This window comes from Echiichthys vipera (genome assembly GCF_963691815.1).
Source record: "Echiichthys vipera genome assembly, chromosome: 13".
NCBI classification, from domain to species: Eukaryota; Metazoa; Chordata; class Actinopteri; order Perciformes; family Trachinidae; genus Echiichthys; species Echiichthys vipera.
Genome location: NC_139838.1, coordinates 24612243 through 24628474, shown reverse-complemented (window position 1 = coordinate 24628474; position 16232 = coordinate 24612243). Strand labels below are relative to the sequence as shown.

General features: G+C 39.8%; 2 protein-coding genes across 2 annotated transcripts in view; one reads left to right on the top strand and one right to left on the bottom strand.

Moving 5' to 3' along the window:
- Positions 1-3919: 3919 nt before the first annotated feature.
- LOC310955969 (transcription and mRNA export factor ENY2-2-like) lies at positions 3920-5966 on the bottom strand. Its single transcript, XM_083926050.1, has 5 exons — positions 5939-5966; positions 5755-5847; positions 5595-5665; positions 5431-5505; positions 3920-4172 (listed from the first exon to the last, which is right to left on the bottom strand). Exons 2-5 carry the CDS (start codon positions 5820-5822, stop codon positions 4096-4098), a joined length of 291 nt encoding a protein of 96 aa, XP_083782176.1. The 5' UTR covers positions 5823-5847; positions 5939-5966; the 3' UTR covers positions 3920-4095.
- Positions 5967-6878: 912 nt separating this feature from the next.
- The window catches only part of nudcd1 (NudC domain containing 1), a 46356-nt gene continuing 37002 nt past the window's right edge, over positions 6879-16232 (top strand). Inside the window, exons 1-4 of the mRNA XM_083926043.1 lie at positions 6879-7027; positions 9244-9398; positions 12552-12737; positions 15367-15550. Coding sequence (XP_083782169.1) covers positions 6913-7027; positions 9244-9398; positions 12552-12737; positions 15367-15550 — 640 coding nt within the window. The 5' untranslated portion in view covers positions 6879-6912. The remainder of the gene's footprint in view (positions 7028-9243; positions 9399-12551; positions 12738-15366; positions 15551-16232) is intronic.

The following is a 16232-nucleotide window of genomic DNA, read 5'->3' as shown; positions in this document are numbered from 1 at the left end:
CCCATAGCTCACAGTACACATAACACGTACACCATAAAAGAGACAGTCATTCAACAATAAAAGAGATATAAATAAATAACAATATAAATAAAGAATTATACAGTATTAAAAGAATAAAAGAAGTGAGGAGGTGGAGGGTGGATTGGGTTGGGCCTGGCACCAGATCCAAGGTCAGTGGCCCCTGTCCACTACTGAACTGTTGAACAGCCTGATGACCGTAGGGACGAAGGACCTGCTGTGTGGCCCAAAACACTTGCTCGTCTGGCTCCACAGGACACGTCAGGCGCAGAATTGCCCCGGGGCAGGATTTTGAAAGACCGGGTAAAGGCTCTGACGTGTCGGTGCTGCTTTGGGGTCAACACGAGACACCTCTCAATCACGCAGAGTTAAGTAAATGATAAAAACACAGGAGTCGGCTAATACGATGACGCCAATGTGACCACTGTATTCTTAATGTTTTTGTGTTGTATTGTGACTTGTTCAACATGGCCTCAGTCCATAGGTGACTTGGCTGGGAACCGAAAGGTTGCTGGTTTGAGTCCCTGTGTGGAGCATGAATGGAGCGTGGACTGGTGGCTGGAGAGGTGCCAGTTCCTCTCCTGGGCACTGCAGAGGTGCTGTTGAGCAAGGCACCGTACCCCCAACTGCTCGGGGCGCCGGACACTGGAACTGGTTTTTGTTCCTTTCATTTAAAAAGGTTGGATTTTAAAAAGGTTGGATTTGAAAAATAAACACAACAACAAACCAACTCAACAGGTTCGACAGTGTTTTAATAATATCTCATATATATATAATAATATATCCAGAACTCGCTGCAGGTGAACATGAGTCGGATTGAGTCGTTTGGGCGTGGGGTATTAAACTCTAATACCACAGTTAATGTTAAAACTTTGATTATTTTGGGTCCAAATGTTCTAAATATGTCTTTCTGCACGAGCTTGAGAACCAGGCAGCTGATGATACATTAAACCCCCACGCAGGGACCCACTGTGTGCAGACACCAACACACGCTCTCACACTGCCCACGCACCAAACTAAAAACATCCACGTCCAAATAACCAATCACTGTCACTATAATCCCAGGGCTGCACGCTCAGCTGACGTCTTCTTTCCTTGAAGTGTGGAAACATGCAAAAATGAACCTGAGACATGCTGTCCAGCAGGTTCAGGTGGTGATGTGAGACTTCAAGAGCATCAGAGCATTTGGCTCAACTTCCCCTGAGCGATACTAAAAAAAGCCCCGCAATTCCTGAAAAGGGAAATTGTGTAACTGCAGCGGCATGAGCTCATGGCTGAGACGTGTTTGACCGCAGCAGGACTTGATTCTTTTCAAGAAACAACTTTTACTTTAAGAAAATAGAAGTAAGCACTCGGTGATTCCCAACAGTAAATAAATATGTAGAGAAAAACCCTCGTCTGTAGAGTGGATCGTGGTGCCTGCTGCCGTGGTCCTGCATGACACTTCCTGCTGCTTTTAGTATCTATCACCTTAGCTGTGCTTGTTTCTACTATTCTGCTGTATTAATAAGTCATATTCACATTACTATAGATATTATTATAGTTACTGGAAGTGTGTCTGTCTCTGTCTCTGTCTCTCTCTGTCCATCTGTCTGTCTTTTCTCTCTCTCTCTCTCCTTCTCTTCCTCTCTCCGGTGCAGACAGATGTGCGTCCTCCACAGAGCTGGGTCTGTCTGACGTTCCTGTCTGTTATAGTGAAGGTTTTCAACGCCATCGTACTCTACGGGGGAATAGTTGGGTCTATGTAAATCATAAATAAGTCATAGAGTGTGGTTTTTACCTACTCTGTAAAGTGTCCTGAGATAACTTTTGTTATGATTTGACACTGTAAATAAGATTGAATTGAATTGAATTGAATTGGATTTACTGTGTTTTGATCACGCTGTGAGCAGGGATGTGAATTGCTAAGGTTTATTGATACCATTCTGCTTTTTGGTTTGATTCTTTTTATCGATTCCTGATCAATTTTCTTTTTTTCTTTGTGGAAAAAACAGGTTTTCAGCGTCAACACAACTGTTTTCTCTGAGTCTGAACGCTGATGTTGGAAACCGTCACAACAACAGGGCGGCTTTGATTAAAGGGCTGATAAACTCGGAGGAACACAGTACTGTTTCTGATTCCAACAGTCGCAGCCCTAACTTTAGGATGGATGATGTGATGATATGTTTTTCCTCTTAAATTCACTCATTCTTATCCTACATGAACGTATGAATCATTATATTAGGTCACTTTATATCTGTCTCATCTTTGTAATACTATTTTCTGAGGATCACTGTGATCGGTCAAACCAACCTCTGGGTTGGATGATGGGCTGATTAAGGCAGCTCCTCTGTGTGTGTGTGTGTGTGTGTGTGTGTGTGTGTGTGTGTGTGTGTGTGTGTGTGTGTGTGTGTGTGTGTGTGTGACACAGAGGCAGTTTATATGTCTGTCTGTCTGTGAACAGATTTTGTCACCACAACTGTGCAAGACACAGTCACAAAGCGTTGATTCAATTTCAAATCAAAAGTTGTCGTCCACAAGACAGAGTTGATGGCAGGGACGTTGGTGTTGCTAAGAGATGCTAAGTCTATATAAAAAAATTCACCTTTCTCTCTTTACATTGCACCTTAAAAACCACATAGTATATTGTAAGATAGTGTTTTAAATTTGCGATCCTGTGCTCTTATTGTATTTTATATTTTGTATTTCTGATTGTATTGTACCGCTGCTACGATGACCTAATTTCCCCTCGGGATAAATAAAGTTATCCATCCATCTTTAATGATGTCGTACAAAATATTGCACGACATTCATGGGTTTGCTTTAATTTGAACGGACAGGATAATTTAAATCTAATACTTATCAATGATTTACAACATTTACAGGACCAAAGAGAGAAAAGCAGACAGCAGACCTGTGCGTCAAAGGGAGTTGTGACCCATGTGCAGAGTTTATAATAATGCAGCACAAGTTTAAACTCTTTTATCCATTAATAGTTTTAAGAATGTCTGATTTTGGGGAGTGCTGCAGCCGCCTCAGCTCGTCCTTCCTGTGGTTCCATGGTTCATTGTCTACATTAGAAATAACAACTTTGCTGCTTATGAAATATAGAAATATGTGATATATGACACACACACACACACACACACCAAAATGGACAATAACTGCAATATTTTCAATCTCAGTCAATGTGCAATACTAGCAACACCTGTGCCATGGTGAAAATGTATAAATATTGTGTATACTGTTCCTATTATTCTGATATTTTCCTGTTTATATTCTTCATATTTTTCTATGTTTCCTCATTTATATTGATTGTTATAATGTATTGTTTCTTATTGATGCTTCTTCTTTGTTTGCTGTTCACTTTGCTGCTGTAAAAAGGAGATCTCCCCTCTGTGGGACTAATAAAGGAATATCTTATCTTCTGTTATATGCAGCGTCCAGGTAGCTCACCAGGTAGAGTGCGTATGACTAAAGCGGCGTCCTGACCACAGAGGCCCAGGGTTGAATCTGACCCTTTACTGTCTGTCTCTCTTTCATCTGTCACTATCTAAATAAATCATAAAATGGCTAAAATTATACGGGGAAAAAAAAGAAATACCTTGAATATATATTTAACAAATGCACAATTAATCAGTAGTAATATTAAATGCTGCATTAGCACTTTGTAACAACACTGAAAGCACTTACCCAGACAAGTGTCTTTGTCTTCTTACATAACATCCAACCACGAATGAGACAATGACGCTTCTGCTGCACTGTCTGCAGCCTCTTTGTAAAAAAACATATCAATCATCATGTTGTCTGAGGAGAGACGAGCCACGGGAAACATGTCTGTGTTGTTTTTAACACGTCGAACAGGTCTTCAGCAGCGTGAAGGAACAAAAGTCAGGACCCCCAAGTGACCAAAATAGGCATGACTTTATTTATTTCCAAAAACTGCTGCATAACAAACTAAAATCAATAAGAAAACACACAATACAAAATAAAAAATAACACTTCAGCATTGCTCACAATGAGAACCAACATCAGTTTGGGTTTTTAATTGTGGATCTACAGTCGTGTAAAAAAATGTCTCGACGGGAATCGTCTCGTTCACAACGTTGCGTGTTGAGCTAGAAACGCTCGGATTCTCTGCAGGAGCTCTTTCTTCACACTGTCGGGTACGAGTGCTGCAGCGGAGAGAAGAAGAAGAAGAAGAAGAAGAAGAAGAATTACTTTCTTTATCCCGCAACGGGGAAATTTAATTATTTCCCTCTTATTATTAATCATGTTACACACACAGGCCCGAAATACAGACAGGACCTATATACATGCAATTAAGGAGAGATGTTAGAGCGAGGGGGCTGCCAGTGACCGGCGCCCCGAGCAGTTGGGGGTTCGGTGCCTTACTCAACAGCACCTCAGCAGTGCCCAGGAGATGAACTGGCACCTCTCCAGCCACCAGTCCACGCGCCATACATGGTCCAGGGACTTGAACCAGCGACCCTACGGTTCCCAGCCAAGTCACCTATGGACTGAGCCACTGCCGCCCCCAGGGGAACACGTCAGGTCACAGTCATACTATTAAGTATACAAACCTATATATACGTACATACAACATTTGTGAGGTTGTTGCACTGGACTGCATTGTGTTGTAAGGTGTTTTTTTACCTCCATATGTTTAAAGCAGACAAACTTAACAACAAAAACCTTTCAGTTTAATGCAGCTCTGAATAACAGGACCACAAATATCCGGCTCTAAATTAATAAAGAATACCACATTTCCTCCCTACACCTCCCTAAAAAACCCTGATACGTGATATTAAAATGTAAATTTTGAAGTTGTTGAGTTTTGAAGCCATTAGCTCGTAGTACTCGTGGTGTTTGGGTGCGCAGAGCTCGCCGCGCACTCAAAGGAGTTGTTTTTGCATCTAACCATTTAAAATAATTCTTACGGCCAAGGGTGCAGAGGGGTTTCCTGGCTACCACGTCATAAATCAACAATTACATATTGAACAATTCACATAAACCGCGTTTAAGTTCCCATCCTTAGTAACGAGGCTATTTTCATACTGTGAGGAGCAGAAAGTACAGATAATTGCGTATAAATACAAATAAAAAGTCACCTGAAAGATAATTACTCCAGTTAAGTATCGATACCTACAATTTCCCCTAAGTAAGGGAACAAAGTTGACAACTCTGGTGTACAGCACGTCCTCTACATTGCACATTTTTAACCCCTTTTCTATTTATTTTGCACTATTTAGAGTTTATTTATTATATATATACACTTCTGTGCCTATTGCACCGTGGGTCGGAGAAACAGGCATTGTTGATTCCTCTGTATGTGTGGCACATACTGCAGAAATGAACAATAAAGCTGTTTTTTATTTATTTCTATGCTTCTTCCACCCCCTGCTGTTGTGGTTGCACCACACAGATCTGTACCTCTGCCTTTAGGTGTGACTTCTGTGACCAGGTCCTCCACTGTGACATGCTCCAGACCCTTCTCTTTGATCACATCTGCACAGAAACGAGAGTTTATCACTTCAGAGATGCGGTTTTTTGATGCAAGCACCTTCACTCACACTCAGAAAATTCAAATTAAATACCTTTGCATTGTGCTTTCAGCTGATCCTTCCAGCCACACTCCACCAGCTTCGCCCTGAGCAACTCTTTCAACCTGCGGAAACACATTGAGTTACTCAAAAACGTGTCTGCTGTGTCTAAAACCCCCTTCAGGACCAAGAGGAATACACAGCTTTGACTCACCGCTCCCGTTCCCCCATTTCTATGAGCTTCTGGTTTATTGCAGCCCTCATCTGCGAGTCTTTGCTCATGATCTGTGTCACAGTCAAACACGAACTGCCGCCGTTTCCGTTTAAATTCAAGGGAAAGTTGAAGGAAAATACAGTAATTACAGCGTTTTATTTGGCTTCCTATAGGTGGACGTTACCTTTTGTCGGGATGGATCAGCTGGTGAATACACGGTCCCCTCGCGTAGGCGTACCGTCTAGAAAACGCTCGAAAGATTAAAGGTTCCGCTTTGGCCGTTAACTCGCACAAATCGACAATTTGTTACTAATTATTAAATATTCGGCAAATTAAATTTACATAATTATTTAATTATAATAATTAAATACTTTAACCATAAAATTATTTGGCTATACCGCATCCCTTTTATATTTTTAAATATTAACATTTTAAATTAGCAATAATAATAATAATAATAAACAAATAAACAATAATAAAACACCAATTGTTTGACACCTACGGAAAACTGAGAAACACAAAAATAATACATTGGCAAAACTATTAGATTATTTAGGCATTTTAAATGTACTGCATTAGTTTAGCAGACCTCTACTTTTTTGTTATTCTTCATTCTTTTAAAAAATGTTTTTTTTTACTATTATTGTACATTTTAATTTATTTTATTATTATTTATCCATTTAGAAATACATTTTTATTTGGTATAACTCTGGAACATGCAAGAAAATAAATGTTTATATTGAACCTTTTTTAAAAAACAAACAAAAAACAATGAAAACAAAAGTAAAAAAAGACAACATCATCGCGAACAACCTGGTCAGATGACGCATTTATATCTCCACATAAATGCGTTTTTTTAAAGTATATAAAATAAAAACATGTATTTAAACCACAGACTATATAAATTCAAACCATTCAAACGAGTTGAGAGCGTCATACAGTCTGTTTGAGAGAAAATACAAGAAACTACAACTCCCATGAGCACCCGGGGCAGGTTGTGTCCCCTGTAAAATACCTCCGGGTGCTCCAAAACAGGAAACGGGTGTCTACTTCAGCATCTTCTTGCTTCACATCGACATTGGGGACAATTGTAGACTGCCATATATATTTATATATATTAAAAAACAAACAAACAAACAAACAAACAAACAAACAAACATGGCCGCGTCTAATTATTCGTTGAAGGTGAACCGGGAGCTGTTGGACCCCGGCTTTGAGAGTTACCGGTTGTCTCTGGACGCCACACCGACGTACACCGTTGAGCTGGATGCAGGTGAGAGAAACTAACTCATACAGTACAGTTAGCATGTGTGCTAGCTTAGCACTGACACCACACTGATGTATCACTTCTATCAGAGGTTAAAGCGAACAACAGGCTTAGTTATTTTAATTCACAGGTTGTTAATAATGGAAAAACATACTTTTGTTGTAAAGTTACAACAGTGAAAGCTGCTCTAGCTGGCAGCTGTGTAGCTAAAGGTCCACAGGGTTCAGAGGAGTAGTGTAAAGGTCCTATATTGTTTTCATTTTCAGGTTTATACTTTTATTTTGGGCTTTCTACAAGAACATGGTTACATGTATAATGTACTAAAACATGACCAGATGAGCATAAACATTCAATTCAATTCAATTCAACTTTATTTTCAGTGCCAAATTACAACAAAAGTTATCTGAAGACACTTTCAAATTCAAATTAAAAAAACTTTATTTGTTCCCAGGGGGCAATTCAGGGCACACAGAGCAGCAAATAACGACAGTGCAACTATACAAAAACATTTTAACCTATATACTTTACATATAGAGTAGTTCAAGAACACACTTTGTGACTTATTCATGATCCACAGAGACCCAACAATTCCCCCGTGAGCAGCAACAAGTCACTCTTTCTTTAATAGAAATAGTAATCATTGTTTTTGTTTGTTTGTTTGTTTATTTATTCATTTCAGGCACACATTAAACATTGGGCACAAGTCACCTCTTGTCCATCATAGTTTCCAACAAAAAATTAAAAAAATAAAATATTGCTAACATTCATAAGAGGAAAAAATAAATAAAATAAACCAAAATAGTTGCCTGAAAGGGAGTAGGAAGAAGAAACCTTATTTAATCCTACCCCCATAATACATATTAAACAAAAAATCAGCTTCACTGTGACACAGGGCTATCAACAACTTTCCACTAATTTCATACAAAGTTGTGCACTTTATTAAACATAGAAAGTAACAGTTTGAGTATTCACATATTGGAGTTACCATAGGTAACACATTAGAGTTACATTAATAACATAACAATTACCAACAATGGTAATGAATAAACAGTACCAACAATGGTAAAAACAGTATTTATCCAGCAATTTTGTGCAAACAGTGGCGACGAAAACCATCCCTTTAACAGTCAGGAAGGTCGAACAGACCGAGCTCTATGGAGGACGGACATCCATTAAATATGATTAAACAACACAGAGGACCTCGTGGCAAGATTTAGTTTATGTATCTATGCTTTACTGTGTTAATTGTATTTGGCAGGAGTAACTTGAATTCTTGTCTGTAGACATTTTCAATGGAATTCCATTGCTAGGCAACAGCTCGGCCCTTGGTAACTTCCTGTCAGTTTATGCCACTCCCATGATGTGCAACAGGAAGTAAACTAGGACACATTTAGAACGTATTTGTTTACATCTCACTTATATAGTGAAGAGTACCAGAAGTGAAAAAGTTACAGCGAAGGAAATGTCACTCAAGACATCAAAGTAAAACAATATAGTAAACAAATGTATTCAGAGAATGTAAGAATGATTAAGGAGCGATGTTTATGAGTCCTGATTCCATCTAAGTGCAATAAGATTAAGGTGTACTGACATGCTGATCTCACTATAATTTAGTGGCCTTTAAAAAAAAAAAATCAGTTGCTATGTAGACACATTAAGTGACCTGCGAAACATAAAAAATAGTATTGGACTGACACTGAGATGAAAAGTATGTGCTGTAATCTTCAATGTTCAAGAGTAGGAATAGTAATCTCACTCGTACATTATTAAAAAATGAAAAATGTCGATATGATTTACTGTTGGGGCGGCACGGTGTGTGGTGGTAAGCGGTGTCGCCTCACAGCAAAAGGGTTCCTGGTTCGAATCCCAGCTGGGGCCCTTCTGTGTGGAGTTTGCATGTTCTCCCCGTGTCTGCGTGGGTTTTCTCCGGGTTCTCCGGTTTCATCCCACAGTCCAAAGACGTGCAGGTGTTCGGTTAAATGATGACTCTAAATTGCCCGTAGGTGTGAATGGTTGTCTGTCTCTGTTCGTCTCTATGTGCCCTGTGATAGACTGGCGTCCTGTTCAGAGTGTACCCCGCCTCGCGCCCGATGTCAGCTGGGATCAGCTCCAGCCCTCCGTGACCCCGACAGAGACAAGCGGTTGAAGATTGATGGATGGATTTAGTGTTGTCTCATTTGATGCCTTATTTTAAACATTTTTCTTTTTCATCTCTCCTGCAGCTGTGGAGGAAGTGAAGTTGAAGGACACTCAATACACTCTGGAGCACATGCGTGCTTTTGGCATGTACAATTACCTCCACTTAGACCCTTGGTACGAAGACAGTGTTTTGTTTGTGGACTGCAAAGGAAGAGTTCTCAGCCTCACCGTCACCCTGGTAAGCTTTAAATCCAACTGGCTTTTCTTGGATTATCCTGGTAGATGTATATGTTTGTATTTATTGTTATCTAGTTGTCAACATATCCCTCGGCCGTGTCTATGAGGTAAATACCCGTATATTTATTCTACATAATAACTGTAATAATAATAATAATCATAATAATACGATGGTTGTGACTCTGATGTTGTGACAGCGGGGTTGTTGGTGGGATTTAATGCATCTGACACACCAGTAGGTGGTGACCAAATACTTTTGTAATAGCAGCATCAGCCCATGGTGCATTTCTGACACGTGATGTCAAAAGAAAATTATCTCTGCAAAAATATCACATTATTAATATTTTGCAGGGTTCCCACGGTGCGGAAAACCTGGAAAAGCCAAATAAAGCGTTGGTTCTGTTTCCGCTCATGCTTGAAAGCCAGTGCACAAATGAAATAAGTGTTTGTAAAGCTATTTTAGTTATTTTATATATTATTTAACATTGATTTAACCAGAAAAAAAAGTCTCATTGAGATTAAAAATGTCCTTTACAAGAGAGCACTGGCCAACACGGGCAGCAACACACTTCCACATTACAGACAAAAGTTTAGAAACAAACAAGAACAGATAAATAAAGTCACAATCAGAACGTCATCGAACAAAGCATGTACAGACAGAAGAGTCGGCTTCAACATTATAAAGAAGGGATTTAAATAAATAAAGTTTAGTGAAACCAGCTCCTTCAGTTTCAGTTCATGCTGTAGTCTAAAGTATTTAAATAGATATGAACATAACCAGCTATTAGAGATTGAAAATATATAAAAAAACAATTCAAAGGAAAGTATACCATAAAGTTATATGTTGTGATTTTTCACTACTCCACTTATTTATTCTGTTTACTATGTTACTCCGTTCTGTTGCACTACTCCACTTACTTATTTATTCTGTTATTATGTTCACACCGGACTTATTCTGTTACTATGTTCTTACTGGTCCACTTGATTCTGTTAGTTATGTTAATTTATGGTATTAATGCACTTCTCCACTTTATTCTGTCTATCAGGTCTTATATTGTATCCATCACAGCACTATGGTCACTTTATTCTTCAGTATTCATCTGTTACACAGAGCTGGCATATACTTAGACTGCTGTTTTCCTGCCATGCACCACTATCACTTTATTATTTAGCTTATAGTTATATATTATATGTATACTCTATTACTGCACTATAGTTCTGTTACGTCTGCTCATTACACACATGTATCATGTCTGACCACATCTGAATCCGATCACTGTCCACTTACATGTTCTCTGCACTACAGTTCTGTTCATACCTGTTTCAACAGTCTACTGCATGTTTACATTGTTTACATCATATACACCCGTTCACATGTCTGCTTACATCTGATACACGCATGTCTTTCTACATCTCACGCCGACGATGTTAAAAAGTCATGGAACAGTTTTGACATTGTTTTTTTACATGAAACTGTGTGGGAACCCTGATTTTATAAGCTACAGTATTCATGTGGCTCATTATAATTTGCCTAACTTGTTGTTCTCTCAAGATGCTCAATTAGAAACAATAAAAGAGGGAGTGAGAGTCCCATGGGTGGGAAAAGCACTAGTTTTTTATCTAATCTTTTGTCCGCGGTGTGAATCAGCACAGTGAAGTTTCGGATGAGCCCTGTCTGTCTGAGTCTGTCGTTAATCACAGGAGGGATTTTATGATTCAGGTTTGTTTCCCAAAACCAAGATGCTGAGACGAGGAGCAAATTCAGCCCAATGACCCTTTTCAGCAGAGACTTCTTTCATGTCTAAGACATCATTGAACATGATTAGAGGTAATTGGTGCCACATTAGTGTTTTTTTCTATGTCAAACTGGCCTGAATGATTATCATCAGACCATCCTGTGATACAGTATTTCTGGCTTTCAGTGGCATCATTAAGTTACTCTTTATGAAAATGTGTTTCTCAGATTCTAATTACAATCATCACATGATAATTATCGTCCCCGACAATGCTTTTTTTTCTGCGAACATCTACAGGGTCGCTCAGCACATTGTACATAGGCGGTGCGGTCTCGGGGCATTAATGGCGCGGATGCAGAAAATGATCTCAAAGGTGCATCAAACATAAGGTTGTGATATAATACACAGTGTCACGCTCCATGGCAACGACAGACAGCTGCTGCATAGTGCTTTTGAAACACTGTTACTTCACCTAATGAGTAATCGATGCTCATGTGATGGCATATCTATCCGTTACTAATAAGGCTCTGAGAGTCGTGAATCACACGTGAAGCCGCATGGCAGCTGTTCATCTCTCCTTGATGAGTACATGTTTTCATGTTCTTCAGCTTTTATGTCGAAGCTATCTTCCTGTGTCCTTTTAAGCCGAATATTATGGAAAAAAAATTGTTCTGCTGTGTGTTTTTGTATCAGATGTTAATTGAAGAAGTTTCTTAAGGGATTAAAGTGCTCCATTCAATATGTGAGCAGTGACCTTTCTGTCCGTCTGTAGTTCAAAGCCTTCTCTTATTGAGTGTGTCTCTTTGAGTGTGTCTGAGTCATGACTAGACTGCTTAAAGATTGTAATTTGATAGTTTGGTATCGATGAATATGTTTTCACTTTCACATGTTTTGAAAGACCTTTTGTTTACAGAACATATACTGCAGAAAATGAAGCCTCAGGTGATTTAGAAAAGAGGTCATATTGCTTTTTATTCTTTGTTTAAAGTGTCTTTGCTCGATATTCAGAACACGAATGGAGACGTAAACAACTGGGCAGAGAATGAAGACTCTCTCTCAGTGTTTGTTGTGATAGACGGTCCGACTGTGTGTGCATGGCCCCGTGGAAAAAAGATCCTTATTTCACATATAAGGTTAGATAGCCAGTATTTCGAGTAGAGCACCTTTTCTTAAATGTACAGTAATTGACTGATACTGAACATACAGTTTATGTTTAGCTAGACAAAACAAACTGTGAGGATGTCACCTTGGGCTTTGAGATGTGCATGTTGTTCATTATTTGTTATATTTCATAACATTTCATAGACAAGACAGTAGTCGTTAGTGTTAAAACATTGGTCATAGTGATGTAGAGACAGTTTCATGTCTGTTTTGTGGATGCAACACTGTCTCATGGGTCCGTTGTCTTGTGAATCCAGGACACCGCCCTGGGGAAGCCGAGAGAGGTCTACCGTATAACCGCTGACTCCGGCCAGTGTGAGGATCGCGTTTGTGCGTCACTCAGCCTCACCTCAGCGACCTGGGCGGCTCTCTCTGATGGCGCCGGCCGGCTGTTCCTTCTCCGCACCGGCAAGAGGGGAGACAGCTCTAATAGCAAGTGGGAAGTAAGTGTATGGGTTGGATTTTCTGCTTAAATCAATGCACAGATGCATTTTCACTAGTTTCAATGTAATCCAGCAGAACACTGTCACAGAAGACGCGAGTGGCTGAGCAGCTGAAGAGGAAAAATGTCACCACGTATTGATGTAATAACAATACTGCTCTGTCATCCGCTTCTTTCATTGGACACCACTATTTATCAGCACTCCTCATAACTTGATTATTTATTTGTCGACAACTGTGAGGATCCAAAGCCAGATTTCTCTCAGCAAGTGGTGATTTGATGCTTGAGTCACGAATAACACTGTCAAAGTCCCACAGGAGCGGTATTACTAGTTATTTTAAAAACACGGTAATTAATTATGACAGTGAGTGACACATGAGTTTGTCTATGCCAGCGGGCACTTTTGCTGACAGGCCAATGTTTGATTTTTGTCTCATTTCTGAAAATCTTCGGTGGCTGGTAAAACAGTGGTAGGCTGGTGATGTTTAAACCATTTTCTAAAACGTCAGTGAACCCCACAAAAAGACCAAAACCACAATGACTTAATCGTATTAAGAAGTACCGTCTGTGTATCCATAGTCTGTGTCATAGCAGTCCAGTCATTATGATGAAAACAGGTGCTGTCGTACATCATGAATCCATCCTACACACTGAAATGTGTTCAAGTCCGTGGCTGAAAACATTCCCTAACTAATCAACTATTCATTCCTGATTAGTAGCTTTTGGTAAACGAGTCAGAAAGTTTTGAGGGATGGACTAACACATTGTTGTTGTTTTTAGTCTCATAAGGAAAATAAAGAATACCGTAAGATGAGCCTTACACTTAATCTTATAAAATAAAGAATAAGTAGTTTAATTAATCATCATCATCATTCATCTTCAACCGCTTGTCCCTGTAAGGGTCGTGGGGGGCTGGAGCTGATCCCAGCTGACATTGGGCGTGAGGCGGGGTACACCCTGGACAGGACGCCAGTCTATTGCAGGGCACATAGAGACAAACAGAGACAGACAACCATCCACACCTAAGGGCAGTTTAGAGTCATCAATGAACCTAACATGGCATATGTTTGGACCGTGGGAGGAACCCGGAGAGAACCCACGCAGACACGGGGAGATCATGCAAACTCCACACAGAAGGGCCCCAGCCGGGATTCGAACCAGGAACCCTCTTGCTGAGAGGCGACAGTGCTAACCACCACATCACCATGTCGCCCCAAGTTTAATTAATGCACAAGCAAAATTCAAAGGACAACAGAGCAGCATTTTTTAAGGTTGAAATATCAACACAAACCGTAGAAATTTCGGAATTAACAAAACCAAGCAACAACAGTCATGTTTAGAAAGTCAGAGTGGGGGCGCCCGGTAAGTCGGAGCGCCCGGGGTTAGAGTCCGGGGGTTAGAGTAGGGGCCCCACCTGTCAACCTCCAGCTGTTCCATCTAAATAAAGGCATGACAGGCCAAAAACGAAATCTTCGAAATTCAGAATGTGCAGCCTTTTAATGCGCTCTTGCATTATGAAATGACCTGTTCGGACCTGATCAGAGTGTGTTTGGATTGGCTGCAAATACGAGACGCACTGCCATTTTTGCTGAAGACACGGCGATATCAGTTGCGTCCTCAGACAACTGTTATTTTGGAGCTTTTCCGCTCTGAGTTGAAGTTATTTTCAACTCGAGTCGTTCAGGGCACTCCTGCAAAAACATGAGACGCTCAAAGCAGAAATGTGTCCGTCTTCATTGAAAACAGTTACAAAAAGCTGCGCGGGTCTCTTCTTTATCAGGGCGTTAAAACTGAAGCATTATTATGCCGTTATGAAGATGTAAGATTTTCTGTGTTTATAAAGTTGATAAAACCGGTTTTGGCTTGTAGAAATGAGGGATAGAGTTTCTGATGAGATGAGTCTTTGTGCACTTTAGTAGAAGAAGAAGAAGAAGAAGAAGAAGAAGAAGAAGAAGAAGAAGAAGAAGAATTACTTTTATCAACAGTTGGGATGGGGCTACAAACCTGAGTTCACTCGCTGAACAAGCACACGATGTCATTCTGAAGGTTTTTTTAAGCCCTTGAGTCTGTACCTTCCACGGTGTCGTTTTAAGTTTCAGCATACTGAACCTTTCACAGTGGTTAGTTTGTCTGTTGTTAAGATGAAGAAGACCAGTAATGAACTGACGCATAAACCAAGTATTTCTATGCAGTCACACTAAAGTCAGACCTCTCTGCATTCCCTCACAACTGTAAACACTGACTGAAAAAAATGTTTATTAATCAAATATAAAGGCAGATATCTCCCCTTTTAAACTGCATTATACTGTAGTTAAAGTCAGCTGATGCTGTGGCCTTCATTTAAGCATCTTAGAGAAATCCTTTTTTTATTGAATTAAAGGAAACTCTAAAGTCTCATATTCAGATGCACTCGCACTTTTAAAGTTCACATTTATAAGGGTTAGTAATACGTAGGAGCACTTATTCATATGTAAGTGCTATAATCTTCTCAATGTCCATACATTTCTACATTACTCTGTCGCACATCTGGCATTTACTTTTACAAAAACCTAAAGATTTGTTATATTTAGATTCATACTGTCGACTTTTTCCTGCCTAAATGTTTGTATCTGTTGATTCTGTCCTCACAGCCACTGTTCAGTGAAGACACAGGGGAGCCTTTCACCATCCTCCACAGCATCTCACACGTCCAGGATGGAGTCCACAACATGGAGGTCCTGCTGCTCCGCATTCAGAAAGACCCGCAAGAAACCAAAGGAAGTGGATACTCGGTGTCTCTGGAGTGGGTCACAGTCGCCAACACTGCAGGAAATGGTGAGTGGAGCCACGGCCGTCATAATTTGAATAATTGAGCATGAAGTTAAATAAGACAAGACAGGCGTGTCAAACATAATTGGGGCTGAAGTAGGATTTAAATTTCAAGCCTGTTATTTCATTTTCATGTTTTTTACAGTATCCGTGCCCAGCAGACGACAGAAATCCTTGTTAATTGAACCACACAAGGAAGTTAGTCATGGTCTGCAGTTAATGCGGTTTAATTATTTTGTCCCAGATGAGGTTAAAGCAAACATTTGCCAAGAAGATTTGATTAAAGTTCTTGGCACTTTGCTGCGACAGAAAGGCACCCTGACTAATGACTGAAAGATTGGAAAGACAAAAGAAAAACAGGCGCAGCATTTGCCGAGTCACTTCCTCATTAAGTTGGATTTAAAGATGCAGCTCTTTGATATCTGCGAGCTGGAGAATAATCTTTTTTTCTGTTTGTGTAGCGTCTCTATGTTTGAACAGGTCTTCCTCTAGCTTTAAAGTCTTCTATAAATATCACCGTACAGGAGAATGTGAATCAACTTAGTTGGAAAATGTGTTTTAATGCAAGGTATCAGCACTATTAAAATCTTCAATATGCCCATGTAGAGTATTAAAATATTATTGAATCAATATTTGCAAATATAAGCTTCTTGGTTACCATGGCACTGAGGCTTGTGAAAGTCTGTAT